Here is a 19,592-nt window from a genome sequence, read left to right on the forward strand (position 1 = left end):
CAGACCAGGGATCACATTTTACAGGACAGTTCTTCAAAAACTGTCTTAAATTGATGGGAGTCCCGCAGAGACTACACATCCCAAAAAGACCACAGTCATCTGGGATGGTGAATGAGCTAATAGGACCATAAGGGTGATGTTGAGGAAACTGGTTGATGCCAATGGATGCAAATGGGATTCCCTTATGCCTCTGCTTCTTATGGCATTAAGGGCAACTCCTGCTGCATCCACTGATAAAACACCCTTTGAGGTTATGACGAGCAGAAATATGAGATTTCCAGAATACCTGATCTGGCACACCAGTGGCACTCAATTGGAGGGAATCAAAATGGATACCTACCTGCAAAATCTGCAAGAACATTTAAATCAGGTCCATCTGCAGGTAGCCGCGAAATTGGGGCAATCCCGGCATATGGCTAAGGCCTACTTTGTAAGGTAACAACATCACTTGAACTCCAACCTCCCAAATATTCTCTCTTTGTTTTTTGTCAAAGCGCCAGAGCATGGGTTATATAATTGATGAATTGGACCTTTCTGAATCATCGATAAACTCAGTTCAGCAGTGTACAAGATTAGAGTAACAAGAGTCAAGCGAAATAGAGATAAAATCTAACACGCTAATCAGTTAAAGCTGTATCGATCATCCAGGTCCCAGGAGCAGCTTGCTTCCCAGGAGCTAGGTGAACCGCCCGCTGTGGAATTGCTACAATTGGAGTCCAGCGGATCAAAACCATAAAATGGACATTGAGATTGCTGATCTACTATTCCCTCATCTTTGCTCTGAGGGTAGGACGGAGCCAAAATCAAGAATTTGGGACTCGAATTTTGCAAAGGATAGAGCAAGCTGCCCAGGACCAGGTGTTTGAACATTTAAAACACAATGCACCTCCAAAAGAGTGGAGCAAACCATCATCATCAATCAAGGCAATGAACTTATTTTAGAACTATATGCCGATTCATTGGCAAATGGTTCTGTGGACTCATTTCCATATCTTGTAAATATCTTAAGTGTTAATGTGATGGTGAATATTGTTTGGCGTTGGAAGGAAGAGGCAAAAACCAAACCTTCACTTGATCCAAGGTTAGAAGAGTATGAGATAATTATGAGTTGGGGATACATACTGAAACAGGGAAAATTGGTAAGAACAGTAAAACAGTGGACCAAACTAACTGCCTGGACTAATGAAACAACATTGAGAATACATGATTTACCTCCACATATGACTGGCAGGTATAGAGCGGGGGTATGTACAGCCTCCTGTCAATTGCCTGATAATTGTATCTGGTGGAAATATATTAGGTTAATTGTTCAACCATCGAACACAGACAATCCCTTAGAAATTGTGAATTTAGGTCCTAATCCTGAGTTCATCCACCATCCAATCCAATATGTTAAGGGAATTAGAAAGGAAGCGGTCACCTTTAATTGGCAGGGGTGATATCACTGCCACCAAGTGGCTGGAAACGGATTAAGCCCTTGGATGAAAATTCAAAGGGGGGGAGGTGTGATGGGTTGGGTCACAGAAACCTCCTTGGGAACTGCCACCTGATGTGCTGGGACTACCTCTGAACCCGTTTTTCTTGGCAGCTTGGGACTTCAATGCCCTGCCTCGTTGTGCCAGACACACTAGCCTGCTACAAACACAGACCCAGGTCTGAACCACGTCCCCCAAAAGCTGCAGGCTTAACTGAAAACAGCTTAAGAAGTGCTCCTGTCTCCAACACCCAGATACCCAGTTCCCAATGGGATCCAAACCCCAAATAAATCCATTTTACTCTGTATAAAGCTTATACAGGGTAAACTCATAAATCGTTCACCCTCTATAACTCTGAAAGAGAGATATGCGCAGCTGTTTGCTCCCCCAGATATTAATACTTGCTCTGGGTTAATTAATAAGTAAAAAGTGATTTTATTAAATATAAAAAAGTAGGATTTAAGTGGTTCCAAGTAATAACAGACAGAACAAAGTAAATTACCAAGCAAAATAAAACAACACACACAAGTCTAAGCCTTATACAGTAAGAAACTAAATGTGAGTAAATCTCACCCTCAGAGATGTTCTAATAAGCTTCTTTTACAGACTAGACTTCCTCCTAGTCTGGGTCCAGCAGTCACTCACACCCCTGTAGTTACTGTCCTGTGTTCCAGTTTCTATCAGGCATCTCTTTGGGGTGGAGAGGCTATCTCTTGAGCTAGCTGAAGACCAAAATGGAGGGGTTTCCAGGGGCCTATGTAGTCTCTCTCTCGTGGGTTGAAACCCCTCTCTCCTCCTGTGTAGAATCACAGCTACAAGATGGAGTTTTGGAGTCACATGGGCAAGTCACATGACCATGCATGACTCAGTTCCTTACAGGCTGATGCCATTGCTTACATGTTAGTTTGAACATTCCCAGGAAAGCTCAGATGTGGATTGGCATCTCTCAAAGTCCATTGTCAGCTTAAGTGTTTCTTGATTGGGCACTTACTGAGAATAGTCTTTTCTCACGAAGTTGACCAAATGCTTCACTGAGGCTACTTAAAATCAAACAAGTACATAGCCAATATTCATAACTTTGAATACAAAAATGATACATGCATACAAATAGGATGAATATATTCTGTAGATCATAACCTTTGCAGAGATATGTTACATGGCATATCTAGCATAAAACATATTCCAGTTATGTCATATTTACACTCATAAGCATATTTCTACAAAGCATTATGGGGTACAATGTCACAGGAGGATATAAAACTTATGTCTCCTCGCCAACCATTCCACGCCCCTCATACACGGAATCCCTTATGGGGATTGGAGAAATAAGGCCAATTGTGACAACTTCATAACTGGAGGTAGTTTAACATTACAAAGGTGGAAATATGAGGATGAAGGGCTGTATGAAGTATGTATTATAGCTACCTTTCAGACTAAATTAGGAATAAGAAGTGTACAGTGAATGTGACTTTTGAGCTCAAGGTTCATGACCCAAAAATAGAATATGACTATGACAATTCCAATTGTCATGTAGTGACTTGTCCAGTAACGGACCTGGGACCAGCTGGGTGTATTAATTAACCAAGCTTGAGTTGTGCATATTCCTGTGGTGTTAAACTTGTCTAACTGGCAGCTGGGAAAGTTCAGTTTCTGCAAACACACCGACGTAGCTTCCTTCTTCTCGGTACTCCTTGTGGATAAAATCGCAACTTATCAACAACAAGTATGAGATCTTTCAATGTTAGGGGTAGATAAAAAAACCCAAAATTATTTACCCCCAGATGAAAACATAGCTCGAATCCCTTTGGGATTCTAGGATCCTTATCTGGACTATTTGGCTCAGGTATGTCAATTTGGAACTGAGTAGATGTTTGGAAAATCTGCAAACACATAAATTATGTGTTGCAGGAGGAAGCTGATCAAGTAATGAATCTAATGTTGCAAGGGATAAGAGGGCTATCACAGGAAGAATGTTTTATCATCTGTAACATGCATGACATAGCCCAATTGTTTAATGATACGCAATTGAAAATTAATCAGCTAATGGCCCGAAATAATGATGAGCAGAAAGACGTATGTTTGGGAATGGAAATTATCTGCTCTATATATGGGGAATATGTCATCAATACTATTACTGAAGTGTTGCAATCCCTAAAATTGGGAAGGATCCCAAATCTAATCAAAGATGAGCAATTATTAAATTGGTACTGTCCAAAATGTTTTCAAAGGCCTGAAAGGGAGTGATCCACATGTGCACATATATCCGTAGGAACTATGAAACAAAAGGGGTCTGTGACATCACATCCCAAACGAGACAGTTGTTCTTTTTCTAAAAATTGTGTGGTAACACGACTCTTGTATGTTTCATTCATGGTCTCTTTACCCGTGTTTGACTCAGACAAGGATGTGTATAAGCAACTGGCTGCAGTACAATCCATAGGTCACCTTGAAGATGGCATCTATAAGGAATGTGTGAATGTGCCATAATGGGTAGTCTATCACACACCGACCCAAACCTGGAAAGTTCTGCAGATGGCCTGTTGCTCTGTAAAGGGGCCTCAGTATATCTGTAGGTGCAATGTGTCTGAGGCAGATACTGTCTTGTGTGGACTGCAGGGAGAGCTCCGGAATCAATCATCAGCGTTCATGGTCCGACTGACCAGATGGAGGACTCCTATGGAGAGGGTCACCTGTGCTGGAAATGGCCGATTTTGCATAGTGACTAACCAGGAAAGGTTCCTAAATGGTTCCTTAGAGTGTCAGGTCTAAGATCCAAATTTCTGTTTTATTCCAAAGTAGTTTACTTCAATTGGAAACCAAGTGATTTCCCCTATTCCTGCCTTGGAAAACACTACCTTTATTTTATCTGATCCCTTTTATCAGGACTTGAGTGTCCAAAACACTCCAATGTTTTTGATATATATTCCCGCTCTGGGACTACAATGAAAACAATTATTAATTCGAAAGGAAACCCACCTCATTCAAATTACGAATGATATGGATAAGGCTAAACAAGCTATTGTCCAGTTATTAGATGGGGGAGATCAAGCAATAGATGCTGCCTGGGAAGAAGTTAAAGAAAAAAGAGCAATTGCCCATACAGCCAGCAGACATCGAGGCTGGTGAATATGTATCCATAATGCCTATGGTAGAGAGATATCAGGAGGTAGAATATTATGATATCCTGCCTCCACCCTGAGAGGTGGAAAGTAATGTGGAACCTGTTTCCACATATCCACTCTGTGTTTTGTAATGTTTATTCTTCTTTCATTCATTTTAATAAAGATCTTAACAAGTTGGTATTGTTCTCAGTACAATGTCCTTGCCATACACCCTGAGAGTCCTGTCATGATATTGAACTCTCTGTGTTCTCTATCCCTGTAGCCTGAACTGGGACAAGAACCTAAACTATCTTCTGATCAGATCAGTGGCAAGCCATAATAAACTAGTCCATAAATTCAGGTCAACAAGAATCAAAGTCTTAGGTTTAAATTGTTTAATTTCCTCTGGCTAATACAGCTGCACCTTTAACTTGCTGAAAACCTATGATGTAGAAGCAGGATTCTATGTAAAACATTATCTTGGCACCCATCAGCCCATTTTGAGCATTGTGCCATAAGGGGCCTAATCTCGAGAAATGCTGAACACACACCGTGCACCTGTGAAAGAAGTCAACTGGACTTGCAGATTCACAGCACCTTCCCAGGGCCCAGATTTCCAGAGGTTGTATTGGAATGATGTCAGTTTGTCTTGAAAGGAACTCTGACCACTTCCTTCAACAAACTGGAGGAACTTCTGAACTGAAATTGAGTGGACAGTTTGCAACACACAATTTATTTGGGGGAATTTAACCCATTTTCCTGGTCACAAGTTCTTATCAATCTGTTCACTACTGGAAATTGTTTGACACATATGTTTGTGCCATCACCTTCCCCTGGGAGGTTCCAAACTGTTCACTGTGACTCTTCCCTTTGAGTATTCAGTAGTCACGTGTTGAGCTGTGTGATAGGTTTGACATTCAAGCTGCATGATAGATTGGTCATCTCAGTCACATGGGCTTTCTAGTCCTTGACTGGATGACCTAACCTTTGCACAAAGGTTTGGTGACACTCAAATTGTATTTGTGCATGTCCAAGTGTGCGAATGTGAAATACTATCTGGAAACCACTGCTATGCTTGTAAATACTTTCCCTGTCTATCGGGGACACAGCAAGATACATTGGCTACTTAGCCAAAGTGACCTGCACCTGTCAGACAAGGGGGCACTTACTCCTCAAAACAGAAATGTCAGTTGCAGATGTGCCTGTAACTGTCCCATTTTAGAAACATTTGCTAACCAGAGAAGCAAGTGCCTATTCAGGGGAGAGGGGGCGGTGAGCTTGTCTTCTGTGAGGAATTCCCCAGGACTGCAGAGCTCACTGACTGAATCCATGCTGGTGTCAGATGGGGAGGGGGATCTCTCAGTTCGCCTCATTTATCTGGGGACACTTCAGCAGTGGATGCTTTTCCCCTGGGATGATCTCTGATCAGTCTCACTTTGGAGTTCTTTGAGCAGCCTGAATGAACTGTAGTTATACTGTTGGCCTGGAGCCATGTGCATGAGATGAATCTACAGAGGGTGCAGGAACTGTGGGCTATTTCTCATCTGGGATATTTCTTATGCCATCTGATTGCACATGATAGACTTTGAGGTGATTATTAGAATCCAAAAAAAAAAAGAAAAGAAAAGAAAAATCCAGAGAAAGCTGGAATCTGTACTAAGCAGCTGTCTCTGTGAATGTGTACAGCACCTGGAAGCGTTACAGGAAAAGTACTAGTGAAATGTACATTAGAGTTAGTCATTATCATTTTATGAGCTGCAAAGATTTTCTGGTTTATGAGCCCTGGGCAGGCTGCTTTGAAGATGAATATTGGCAAGTGACTTTGAAGCTCTGAGCAAAACTGGGGCTGACCGAGGTGGTGGGTGGAGTTCCCAGAGAAGGCACAAGTCTGACTCTTCGCTTTATAGTCCACATTATATTGGAGAAAACTACTCCTGGCCTTGCATTTTCAGAGTGACAGCTGCACTTCCAAAGGGGGCTAGAACCATTTCTCCCCCTCCCCCTCCAGTCTGTGGTGTCTGATGGCTCGAGGAGGGAGTGTGGGGCTCAATTCCTGGAGTGCCCTCATTAACCAGTTTTAAGGATTTTTTAAAAAAGGCTGCTCAGTGACTCTAATGGGGATAAACTTTTATAAAGTCCTATCAGTCTTCAGACCTCAGGCCCTAAGCTGCTCCCTGAGAGGTTAGGGTGTATCCTCCACCATGGCCAGCCTATGGCATGATCCAAAGCCACTGAACTCAAGGGGCGTCAGTCCACTGATGGCTTTCAATAAGGTTGGCTAGATCCACAAGGGGACCTAGGTGCCTAACTGCCATATTAGGTGTGTTAGTGCAATATTTAGGTGCCACTGAGATCCTCAAATCCCCCCACTCAGCTGCTGCCTAACCCTACGTTTCCACCCCTGAACATACGCAAAACTGCTGAATCCTGATGTTGCCAAGCTGCTCCGTTGCCCTAGGTCATGACTAAGCCCCTGCAGAATTCTCAGACTAGGAGTTCCCCATCGATCCTGCCTGCAGGGCCCGATCCTGGTGTAGGTGTGGGCAGAGCAAGCCTATCAGGCTGGGCCCTAAAAGAAAGCCAGGAGGGAGCTAGTTGGAAAACGTTTGGGCTGTGTGTGTTGTTATACCAAAGAGCCCAGAGCGCTCCCCTGGAATTGGGGAGACCCATGTTTGAATCCCTGCTCTGTCTAGTTTGGAGTTGTTACTTGAACCCAGCCTTGCCACAGTCCAGGAAAGTGCCCTAGCACTGAGCTATTTCTACTAGGGGTGGGCGGCTCTCTCACTATCTGGTTTGCCATGAAGGCTGGCCTGGCTTAGGCTGCAAACTGAGAATGCCAAGCAGAGGGAGGTGACTCCCTGTGCAGTCAGGTGCCCAGTTGCCTAAGGGGTGGGGCTTACCCTACTGGGGCTGCCTCAGCATTTCCGGCTGGCTAGGTCAGGCGACTCCTCACTTAGCTTGCTGGTTTCTGTAAAGCACTTCGTGCATAACTGTCCATCATGGATATATTTTTTTTTGTAAATTCTACTGAAGTAGCTAGTAAAATTGGTCTCTGTTGGACACTGGATACAAGAACAGATCAGCCTTGAGTCTGATCTGCCAAGGTGGTTCTTCCTGTGTGTCCACTGCCCTCCACAGAGTTACAGAGATGAATTTGCTCCACAATACACAGCGGAATGGAATAGGAAAATATACAGATTGGTGATGCGAAATTGCTGTTGCTCAAACAATTTTTGCCTATTTCGATATCATCTGGGTCCTGTTTGGCACAAAGTGGGCTTTCCCTCCAGGGCAAATGTGAAGACAATTACATTTGCAAAAAAGAAAGCACTTGGCTTTAATGGGGTCTCACTTCCTTCTGCAGAGGGCAGACCTTACTTGAGAGCTTCATTCCTACCCAGTGTAGCCTATCTTTCAGCAGGATGCTGCTCTGAGGCTCTAATCCCGTTTATGACAGTGCAGTCTGGTGCCATGGAACTGCTTGCAGAAACAACAAATTCATGGCAGGATCAAAGAGCAGGAGAAAGCAGGCAGAGGGGGGTGGAAGCTCAGGGCTAACATAGGTTGCTGTGCTAATAACTAGCAGACTTGTGTTCTCTAATAATTAGGAGATATGAGGAGCGAAGTCTGGAAACTATTTACAGGATGCTCAGATTTGAGCCCAGTCGACTTGAAACTTTCTCCCTTTGAAAATTGCTTTTTGGTTCTGCAGCTATCTCTATCCCTGTGTTGCTCACAGTGGCCTATGAAGATATTTCTCAGCACTTGTTTTGGCTCTCCTGAACCACGGAGAATCTGACAGATGATTGTTTCCAACTTGCATGGACAGGACCACAGCAGTCTTGACAAAGACTTCAAACAAAAGTAACCCACAGTCCCCAGAGGACCAATAATAACAGAGGTGATGCACAGATTTGTTCTTCGGTTCTCTTGTTGTGCTGACATGGAACATCTTGGAGTTGGCTAAAAACACCACCTTGAAGTCTGGGGAGAGCTAGAAGAAAGGCAGAGATTTCACCCACCCTTTGTCAAGATAGGATAGAACTGCAAGCTCCAGGAGGTTGCTGTCCTTTTTCAAACAAGGTCCAGGCAGCATACTGTGGTTTGAGGGCGTATAACCTCCTGCTCCTTAGACTGATTGTTTTCAATGTTGATTTTGGCTTCTTCCATTAGGTTTAAAACACATACTGTGTGGCTTGTAAATTGTAGTGAGAATTGGGTACTGTATCTTGTAGTGAACTTTAGAGACCAAAAAGCAGGCAAGCTGTCTTTCTGAAACGACTTTACTACCCTTCCAAGTTTTTATATTTTAAAAGGAGTCTATATCATAGTATTTCTTCTGCTATATTTATTTTTTACAGTAACTTCTGCGAAAGATAAAACTTAACAACATTGTTTCAGAGGCACCATACACATACATATTGGTTTGTTGTTGAAGGGATGCTTGTGAGCACTTGGACCGTATCCCCATCACCCTAGTATCTGAGGACTTTCAGAGATGCATTAAGTGATGTGGATGGCATATATCACATATTAAACCTTCTCCATTCATCTTCTGACAGGGAAAATGCTTGTGTGGATTTAACAAACAAAGCCACTTGTTATTGTAGGGTTGCTTTTGAATATCAAGCTACACATTGGTTTGTCATTATAGGTTTGATTATAACTGAGTCTCCTGGCTTTGATTTAAAAATACAAAACCAAAAAAGAGCAACCTATAAACAATTGCATGAACTTTTCAAACCCAAAAAGGAAAAATAAAAGGTAGGCCAAATTTGGGACCTACAGCCTTGATCCAGAATCCCTGCGTTCTCTATTCAACGTAAGAGCAGGGAGCTGGACAAGCTTGTAATGATTAATATGGGAGATTATGCCTGCCAAATATGCAGTAATTGCATCCCATCAGTTCTGCTGCTGTTTCTTTTTTGGGGGAATTATTTCTGAACTTGATTATTTGGTGTAATCATTTTCTTCTTTAAAACTTCTGAACAGGAAATGGGACAGTGTTTGGAGGCATCTGCCCCCTATTGAAAAAAAAAGACAGGATTTTATAAGGCAGTAGTTCTGGAATCACACAGGAACCTTTTTACAAAGAACAAATCCTGGCTTTGCAATGTAACCGTGCACGGAAGGATACAAAGGCAGGAACACATGGCTGTCTCATAACACCCCAAGAGAGGGTTTCTTGTTCTTGGCAAGTGGGTGGTCAGAAATATTGCATTGGTGTATCTGCAATTCAGGTATGATTTGTGTATAATTTTTCTCTAGTTAAGGCAGAAGGAAAGAGCCGCATACAGTGACGGGGAGGAAACAGCAATGTTGCACAGTACTAATGGTGAGATGAGACTAAAGACAAACTAGTTCAGATAAAATAAGGTCTGGCCTGCACATTTGATCAAACCCAAACTTTTGCAAATGTTCAAGAAAGCTCATCTGCATTTTGCAACATTTGTTGTACTTTTGCCTCAGCAGCCTGTGTGAGCCCTGATTCTGCAACCAGGATTGGAAAGACCAAAAACATCATGAGAGAGGTGATTCTTGTGGCATTTCCTGCTGGATTGGAGTCAGGAATTAATGGAAATTGTCATTTGTCTCAATAACCATTGCTTGTGAATTTGCCAGGCCACATTTGTAAATCCAAGTGGTTCAGATAGTTTGGCCATGGAGGTGATAATCAAGATGGAAGCTCAAAACCTTTGTGAGGCTGGCATGCTACTAGGTGAGAGAGCTGTGGCTGATTTTAACTGCAGCAGCAAAAGGTGGGGTTCACCCCAAGCATAATATCCTGGAATGCACTGTTTGTAGCTGTGGTATTTTTTTTTTTAAAGAGGGAAAAATATCACAAGAGTTTTAGTGTCTCTGTGCTTTAACCATCATGCAATAGAATTTGCAAGCTGCTGCGTTGTGGGTAGATGCTGCACTAAGGCTAATAAATTAGACTGTCACTCAGGAATTTCCTTGGAAAGGTTATGTTGTACCTGAAAATGTGTAACTTTTGATTAATATGGTTGCTTTTTCCATATGGGTGGTAAAAAGCAAATTTGTGCTGCTGAATAGGGAGGGAGGGGCCATAGAAAGAGAGGGAAAATAATGTGAGGGTGGGAAATGCAGTCCTAGGAGAATCCCCCGGGCAGCCTCGTCTCAGGCTTCACAGGCTCAGCAAGGCCTCAGGGCCCCCCTGAGCCTTAGGCCCTGTCGGGGCATGCACTGAGTGGGCTACTGCCCTGCATGGCTCTGTTTTTTCCTGGCCAACTAGTTGAGCTCATGCCAAGACTGGGCCAGCTGGGTCTGGCTGTAGGGAGTGGAAGGGGGATGCCCCATTATGCACCCGAGGAGGAGCTGTGGGCTGGTGCGAGGTAGCATGTCCATCCCTCTCATCTGGCACAAGTTCAAAATGTAGAAACAAATTGCTGGGTTTTGGTAATGGTTGACTTGGCAGTGGTTGGGGGCATGAATTTCACTATGGGAATGAAAGCCTCGGAACAGTGGCCAACAGTCTGGTGTTATATGGGCAAGCGTGATGCAAGCTTCATCTCTATAACTCTTCCAGTGCACTGCACACCCAACTCCACCAGTCAAGCACTCCCCTCCCAGCTCTGACAATGCCCCTCATCTGACTTGCAGAACCCCCCAGCCACCCAACTTCTGGGCTCCCTGAAAGCTGGGTCAATTGACTTCAGGCCTGCCCTGCCAAGACCTGCCCGGCTGCTGTTCTAGTCCTAGGTTCCCCCCAATGCACCTCAACTCGAACTGCAGCCCCTGTTGCTCTTGCATTCCCTATACAGCTCTACCAACACTCAGTCCTGCCACTACTTGGATCTTGGGCTTTACTCAGTAGTGACAGCTTAGGCTATTGATTAGCAGGGCAGCTGCAGTTAAAAGTTGAAACTAACAAACTCATTTTCAGCTATGACTCGAGCGAAGGTTTGGAACTAGACGCTTCAGAGAGGACTAAAACAATGCGATCCCACTGCTCCATGTTTGCAGCCTTTTATTGTTTTTTGTATTGTTAAAAGCCATGTGTACACTTTGATTTAAGTTTTCAGGGCATGAGTACATATGTAATTACCGTATCGTTACACATTAAACATGTTGTTACTCATATAAAAATGGGTGGTGGTTTTGTTTTTGAGCACTTCAGTTTGGCCAGTTGAAGACTGACTAAATCGTAGCAAAATGCCCGTCCGTGCTTTGAACGAAGAAACACAGTATTTTGTATTACTTGGAGATCACAGGTCAAGTTGTCAATTTTATAATGAAGTCAGAGCAGACTGGTTTTACAGTTGCTGGTAAATATTAAACAACAACAGAAACAGAGAGAAAAGGAGGACACTGACTCCAATAAATATATTAATAAAATAAAAGCCAATTTTTAAACAATCCAGAGGCTGAGATGAAAAGATTAATTATTTTATGTATAAATGAATTAACAATCAAGATAAGGGACTATTAGACAATTTTCCGCAGTCAGCTTTTGTTACGAATAACCCAAGCATACAACTTTGACACTAGGAAATGGGCCAATTATTCATTTATTTACTTACTTTGGCAGGCCCACTAGCAAATATTTTTCTCACTGGATGACATTTTCCAAACTCATGTCTGAAATAAGCAAATGACAAACACACACATACACTGATTTTTCCAGCAAACAAGGTTCTGCCTTTTATTAAACTCAGAGCAACAACAGATTCCAAGGTTACAAAAAGAGAGCTGAATGCTACTGCATGAAGTTTGTCCTGCTGTCTAGCATCGGCTGGGTGCCCACACTGAACTAGAGCATGGACTAAAGAAGTCAAAAGCAAAATGAATGTTTCTGTTTATTTTCCCTTGTACTAGGGTCAGTTGGTTGTTTTTTCCTTAATAGCAGAAATGCTTCTTTCTGGTTCATTACAAGCAAAAATAAATGAAGTTCACACTAGCATGGTAATTTCTTACTCACCGATCCCTGTTGGGGAGGCATTTTTAGCCACATCTTTGTGGACTGAAGCAGCCGGATGTCAGTTAATGTTAAGCCTCAATGACAGTTAACATTGTGGGTCTCAGTTTTCCTTATTAATACATTTAGGGCCAAATCTTGGCTCCATTGATATTAATGGCAGAATTCCCACTTGGCTTCCACAGGAACAGAGTTTAGCTCTTAGTAGCTGTCAGTTTTGGGGCACTATGATACCATTTTTTAAAGCAGATTGTCTAAAAGAAAGAAAGCCACAATTCTGCATAAGTAATTAAAGACGATTATATATTTTACATGATTGCAAACCTTGCAAGGACAAGAAAGCGTTAACAAAACCAGTAGAAGGGCCATACTGCGAGTGGGCAGAAGGCTGCTTGAATAGTCTGCCCAAAGCCTAGCTATCACTTTTGAATCACATCATGTGGAAACAGATCTAGTGAACTAGCTGCATTCTTCTACCTGAAAAACCCGTCCGATCAATCTGTGGGCTGCCACGCTTTTCCTTTCTGGAGCCCCACTGATCTATAGCTGTTTGCCTCGTGATCTGGTTCAGATGTAGTAAGATGAGTGACCATAATGACATTATTCTTTCTAGCTTTCACACAAATAGCTGTGGGGTGGGAGACCGCCCCAGTAATGAGCGTTTAGCCTTATTACAAAAGAAAAATATATCTATATACAGCACTTTTAATTACAGACATGTTAACAAAACCCACATTTTAATTTGCCATCAACTTTCCAGACCATCTCCCAAACCCAGTGTTTTAACACAAAACAGCCAGCAAGGAGAGCCACTCAGCATACGGCTCCTGTGGTTCTGTGTATGATACGGCTACGGGTCCTAGGCATCTAAATCCAGGCTCCAGCAGTCCCTTCAAAAGGGAGATTCCTCCTCACTTCTCCAAGGCAGTGAATAGTGCACAGATGGAGCTGATTGGGGGGATCTGGATTTTAAGGCCCCCCTTTCCAGATGTGAATCCGTCCGCCACAGTAAATGCAACTAAAATGAGACACCCTGCAACTGGGAAGCTAGTGTCCAAAGAGTTTGCAGCAATAATCTGCACGTGCCTCAGCTCCGGGCTCGTAAAATTTAGGACATGACATGGCACACTCTCTCCAAAGGCCACCCACATCCCCACACTTTGGAAGGTTCCACAACCTCTCGCCCTGTGGCCTGCAGAGTGTGCCAAGGTCACTGCTTCCTAGGTGAGAGCACGAGGCCAGTGGAGACAGCCCAGTTCTCACATAAGCTCAAGGTGCAATTACCAATTTTGCTTCCCACATGCAGTAACAGTTCTGAAATGGAACCAAAATGTGAAGGTGCGGAGACCAGTCTAGGTGAACAGGTCTAGGCACATACGTCTCGCACGCTATAGATCTACTTTGAAATATGATTATGAAACAAATACCAGTTTACAACACGTTTCAACTCTCTATCTTAGCTCGAAGAGAAGTTTTGTGCTGTCAAACAGGGGAGCAACATGGGTTTCTCTCTGCTGTCCTTCCAGTGCAAATATTGTCCCTGAAATATACAGCTCCTCAGCAAACTATACGGCATGCCAGTATAGACTCCATTTGCACAACGCAAAGATGGACCTTTCAGAACCTGGTCAAGGGTACCAGAAAAAAAGATTAAATAAAAGCTTCTACTAACACAGGCACACACTTAAGGACCCATTTTATGAAGGACAGTTAATCTTGCTCAGTGTATATTTTGTGAAAAATGCCTTTGAAGTCATTACTTTATAGAGAAATCTTTGGTAATATAAAAGGCTATAGCTCTTGTTCTTTTCAGTTTTAAACATTAAGGGAGACAACAACATTGGAAGCTGCAGCTGCATGTGACAAACGGCTGGGGAGACATCTGCTACAAGGGGCGGGGTGTGTGGTAGATCAGGTCAGAGCTTCTGCAGTGGTGAAGGGTCACTCCTATTCTGCTGGGAGGCAGGTAACACTTTACATCACAGGCGATAAATACCATGTAAGTCATCTTCATTTACATATGGCTCATGGAGCCTACCTACTTATAAAACTAATATCATTTTAGGGTATGTCTACCCTTGGAGCTGGGGTGTGATTCCCAGAGTGAGGAGACATACTTGCACTGGTGTGCTAAAACAGAGGGCAGGCGTGGCAGCATGAGTGGCAGAATGGGCTAGCCACTCTAACTATATGCCTCGGGTGTCAAATGGGCATGTACACCAGGTAGCTAACTAGGGTGACCATATGTCCCGTTTTGGCTGGGACAGTCCCTTTTTTAAGCTGTCCCGAATTTTTTTTTCCCGTTCGCTCGTGCTGATTTAATCAGTTGGCAAAAGCAAACGGGACAAATCCTCTCTTTTGTCAAAAAAGCCAGGTGTGGTGCGGAGGGGAGGTAGGGCTGGGGGATGGGGAGGTAGTGTTCCAGCATGTAGGCCTCTGGCTTGATGAAAGCTAGAGCAAAGATGTCTCCTTGAGCTGGGATTCACTCCCCCGCGTAAAGTGTAGACGTACCTTCAGTGGCAGGGCTCTCCCTGGGGAAATGCCACTTCATCATAAGGGTGATTGACAAGAGAGTTCCTACAGTGTGTAGTAAGTAGGGGACAAATCCTGAGATCCAGCTCCTGGGGCCTGATTCACCTCTAACTTACACTGGGATAACTCCCTTGGCTTCAATGTTTGTTAGCCATTGTATTCTTGGCTTACACTAGTGTAAATGAGAGGAGAATCTAGTCAATCTTTACCTAGGCAAATTCAGTGGGAGTCTTCCCTGAGTAAGCACTAAGTACAGTGTGAGTTGGACCCTCCAGATATAGCTCAAAGCAAACACATATTGGGTGGGATCTTCAAATGCACTTTAGCATTTGCCTAACTCTTGTTCCTTTTGAAGTCAATAGTAAAACTCCCATTGATATTAATGAGAGAGGAGTTAGATCAATATTGAACACTGAAGACCCCATCCATTCTTCTTTTTCCCCAACCAGACTGCAGGTTACATGGTTTTTACTCTCTCTGCATGTAATTCCCTAGTAATATGCAGTAATTACCAGGTCCTTGCTAAGTTAAGAATTCTGCCTCCCCATGCCTGTACCTCCAGGAGAAATTGCACTTTTGTATCTGAGGGAAGAATTTAGCCCTATGTAATTGGAGGGGTACTTACAAGCTATTTGCACCTGTGTTCTGGAAAGCATTGCCAAGTTCCTGGAGCAACATAAACAAAAAAGCTAAGCAAACTGTGTAGTAGTATTAAAGGACAATTTCTACATTATCGTGTGGGGCGTGGGGTTCTCTTTGTTTTTTATTTTCCATTTTTATTTCTATGTGCTTAAATAAAACAAAGTTCAGAAGAACATAGCAAAGTCAGCGCTTTGGCATTTCTCAAGCCTTCTTCCGTTCTGCTGCAGCCACTGAAAGTAAACTGAAGAAGACAGTGTTGAAAAGCCCTGGTGAATACACAGACCAATCAACGTGTCACTGACCCTAGCTATTGCGACTGGATCCTTCAGTAATTCCTCTAACAATGTCGTACAAAGCCAGCTTTCAAATGAAACAAGAAGTGATTTCGAACAGCTTCCGAACAAAAACCTAACTTCCCATTACAGCTGGTCTGGCACAGAAACTACTGGTGCACGCAGGTCAGTAAAGGCAACTTAGTTGTGATGTACAGTATTGGATGGGTGGCATGTACTTCAGGTGAGCCACATGCTCCTTTCCTGAAGGATTCACACTTTGTATCAGCTACAGAATGTGTGCAACTTGTGTCTATAGTGCCTGTCGCAGCCAGGGGCTTCGCGCTCTCTCCCCCTCTCTTGTTCACTATGTGGTTCTGTCCATCAGACAGGAGTGTTTGTAGGCAAGCAGTACATTTACTTTAGATCTCTGACCAGCCTTCCATTGGCATTCTAGAATGGTACCAAGCAACCCAGCTCCCTAAGTATACAAAGGTGAAACCCTGGCATGGACTTGAGCAAATGCAAAATACATGCCTTCCTGCAAACTCCAGGCATCCTCCCATTTCATAATGGAATGAGTTGTGCTGTGCCAAGCCAGCCGGTCATTGTATTCATCTGCTAACTAACTGAAAAACCACAATGCAAAGAAGCAGGCTTTGGTGTGTAAACTGATCTTTTTACCTGGTACATTTTCAAAGTCAGTGGAGCCTTGTACCAGCTGCTTTTAATCACACCAAGACTTCAATATTTTTATAAGCCTTTAAAGAGAAAAAGATATTAATAATACCAGAGTAACAACTGGCTGATATCAAAAAGAGCATATTATTATTCTGTCACTCACAAGGAGGAGCATAGGAACACTGTGATCAGAGCCATGCCTGTAGGGGATGAAAACTCATTCACAACTGTTGAAAAGGTATTTAAAAAAAAATGCAACCCCTACAGTATGACTGAGAAGTATCAGCGAAACCGTGTGGTCACTTTCTGTGCCGACAAGCACTCTGCACAGAACCCCAGGTGCAGCACCACAAAGCTCGACAAGCTACTGTTTCACTCTAAAGCTGATGGCGGCCCCCGACCCATGAAAGGCCCCAATAGAAGCAGAATTGCCACAATTCTTTTGCATGAGGGAGGAAGGGTTGGGGTGGGGGGTGTTAGGCTGCAAAAGGCTCACATACTTGAGGAGAGTAAAACTGGTGGGGATCCACAGGCTTAAACCTCTGACTCTCCTAGTGTATAAAGGAAACTTATGGCAAATTTAATCTGCTGTTACCACACAGGCATAGTGGGATGCCATATTACATGAGATGTACTCAGATCCACCTCTTCAAAAATCTGGTTCACAAGCCAGTCCCGCCAACAAGGCTCTTGTTGCTGTGTTGGGCTCACGAGATGAGGGCAAGGGCTCAGGAGGGAACTCAGAGCCAGCAGGGGACTAAGGGTCAGATCCTGCATGTGCAGTACAACATCAGAAAAAAAACAAATCTGAATAAAATTCCTAGGTGGGCCAATGTGTCCTTAGGAATGCCAGGGAGATGATTCGAGCCAACGTTAATCTGCCTTGAAGAAACACGAGAGCATTCCTCTCTGAAATACTCCTGACTCTGAAAGTTGCCAGTAAACAAAGATGACGAACCTTTGATTGTTCGCATTTTGAATGACAGCATGTGTGTTAGGCAGAGTTCTCCAGCTGGCATCTCACTGAGTGTGCTGCAGTCTGATGACACACTGTCATCTCCATGGGGTTTGGCTCTGGGCTTTGTTTGGGTTCTAATTTTACAATGTAGGAATTTTAGGGACATTGAGAGGGCTTGTGTTCTTTCCTTGGTGGAGATCAACTACTAACATTAATGGGAACTATGGGAACCCCTAAGTAAGAGAACAGGCCTCTTAAATGCTTTCTTTACCATTCCCTGAAATACCTGGGAATTTCAGGCAGAGACGACCCACGTCTACCGATAGTGGGGGGCAGAGTGAGGGCAGCCGGCTTCAGCAGTGTTACTGAGCATGCTCAGTCCATGTGAGCATGCTCAGTATAAGTCAAGCAGCAAATCTGGGGGGCAGGGAACGTGACCTTGCATGCTCCCCCACGTACGTTGCTTCTGATCTCAGGCCACATACAACTGTTTCCAAAAGAGTGGGATAATCCCAAAATCACTGGGCCTCACAGAGCCCAGTGAGTCAAAGGTCTCCCTGCTTTGCTTCTGGGATTCTTTTCTGTGTTGGCTTCTGAAAGAATCTGCAAAACGGTCGGGTAAAGGGCAATGAGAAGCACCACTGGAAAATCTAGACCTTCAGACACCCATGGTGACGGGCAGAGACAAGTGGAGACCTCAGACATCCAAGGGGAGCAGGCTAGAGGCAGAGGTGAGAGGAGACTTCAGGCACTCGTGGTGCACGGGTGAGAGATGGATGCCAGTGACTAATTTCTTTGTTTGCTGGTGTGGAGGAAAAAAAATGTTCAAAACTGGAATGTGATCACTAGGTGTCTGGACAGTCTTTGGACAGTCTTAGATCCAGTTTGGCTCACAGTCCACAGGAAAAATGCCCTGGATGGAAGTTAGCCTTCTGCAATCTTCAGGGGTTCCAAAGGTCATAATCCTCACTTGCCCTCTTTACTGACATGACAACACTCCAAATAAGCTTGTGAATTGGCCATTTCTTCGGTGAGTAAATACTTAATGCTGCTCTAAGCTGCTGAAAGCACATGGGTGCATGGGTCTGGGCGCATGACCAAAGCGGTCTGGCATATGGATCAGCATGTATGGCCAGAGTGGCAAGGTATATGGGTCTGGGTGTATGGCTGGAGTGGTGTGGTGTTTGGGTCTGCGTGCATGACAAGAGCAGACGATAAGAAGGATTTTTTTCCACAACCGGATGTCTGATTTTGAAATAGACTTTCTAATTTCACAAAGCTCTGGTCTCTTTCCCTGTCCCCTTCCTGTCTCATTACTACTGCATTTTTAATTCTCATGCCTCTTGAAGACATGATGCAAATAAAAAGGAAAATAGCTCAGGTTAGTCAGAAAAATAACCCACCCTCCCAACTTGCATGTTTAACCTACTTCTTGCTTTGTTTTAAAGAGAAAACAAATGGTGGAATTTCTCCCATTCTGAAACTTCCCATGGCACTGCGCCACTAAACGTCACTGTGGGAAATACGCAAGCACAAGGGTGTAAACAAGTGCCACAGAGTCACCATGCCACAACATTTAGAGAGATGCAGAGCCATCCAGACATACGCAGAAGCTGTGGTGAGGAGTTCAGTTCAGAGGTACCCCAGAAAAGTTGAAATCAAAGGAATCCCAGCAGGTTGTCGTTTGGCGCTGTACATCCTCACAGCATACAGTATCTTTAGAGGGGACTCCCCAAGGCACTGCAGTACAGTCGTGCAGAGAGAACAGGCAGGAGCTGGCTGAAAAGGAGTGGCAGGGGAAGGAGATTCCCTCCAGGACATCACTGCACGTGGAAGTATATGGGTTTGACTTTCCCCGACAAGATCTTGGGAACCTGGACGGAGATGATCTCAGCCATCATTTCGGGGTAGTCCACACTGACCATGTGCGATGTAATTAAAAGGTCAAATGTAAATTGATGTAGCTCCCTGGCAATCTAAGAAACAGAGAGA

The 19,592-nt window shown here is 43.8% G+C and overlaps 1 protein-coding gene across 1 annotated transcript in view; it reads right to left on the reverse strand.

Moving 5' to 3' along the window:
- Positions 1-19,420: 19,420 nt before the first annotated feature.
- AR (androgen receptor) overlaps positions 19,421-19,592 on the reverse strand; it is a 110,864-nt gene continuing 110,692 nt past the window's right edge. The window contains exon 8 of the mRNA XM_074963138.1: positions 19,421-19,576. Within this exon, the coding sequence (XP_074819239.1) occupies positions 19,421-19,576 (156 nt within the window). The remainder of the gene's footprint in view (positions 19,577-19,592) is intronic.

Source organism: Natator depressus, chromosome 9, assembly GCF_965152275.1.
Source record: "Natator depressus isolate rNatDep1 chromosome 9, rNatDep2.hap1, whole genome shotgun sequence".
Lineage (NCBI taxonomy): Eukaryota > Metazoa > Chordata > Testudines > Cheloniidae > Natator > Natator depressus.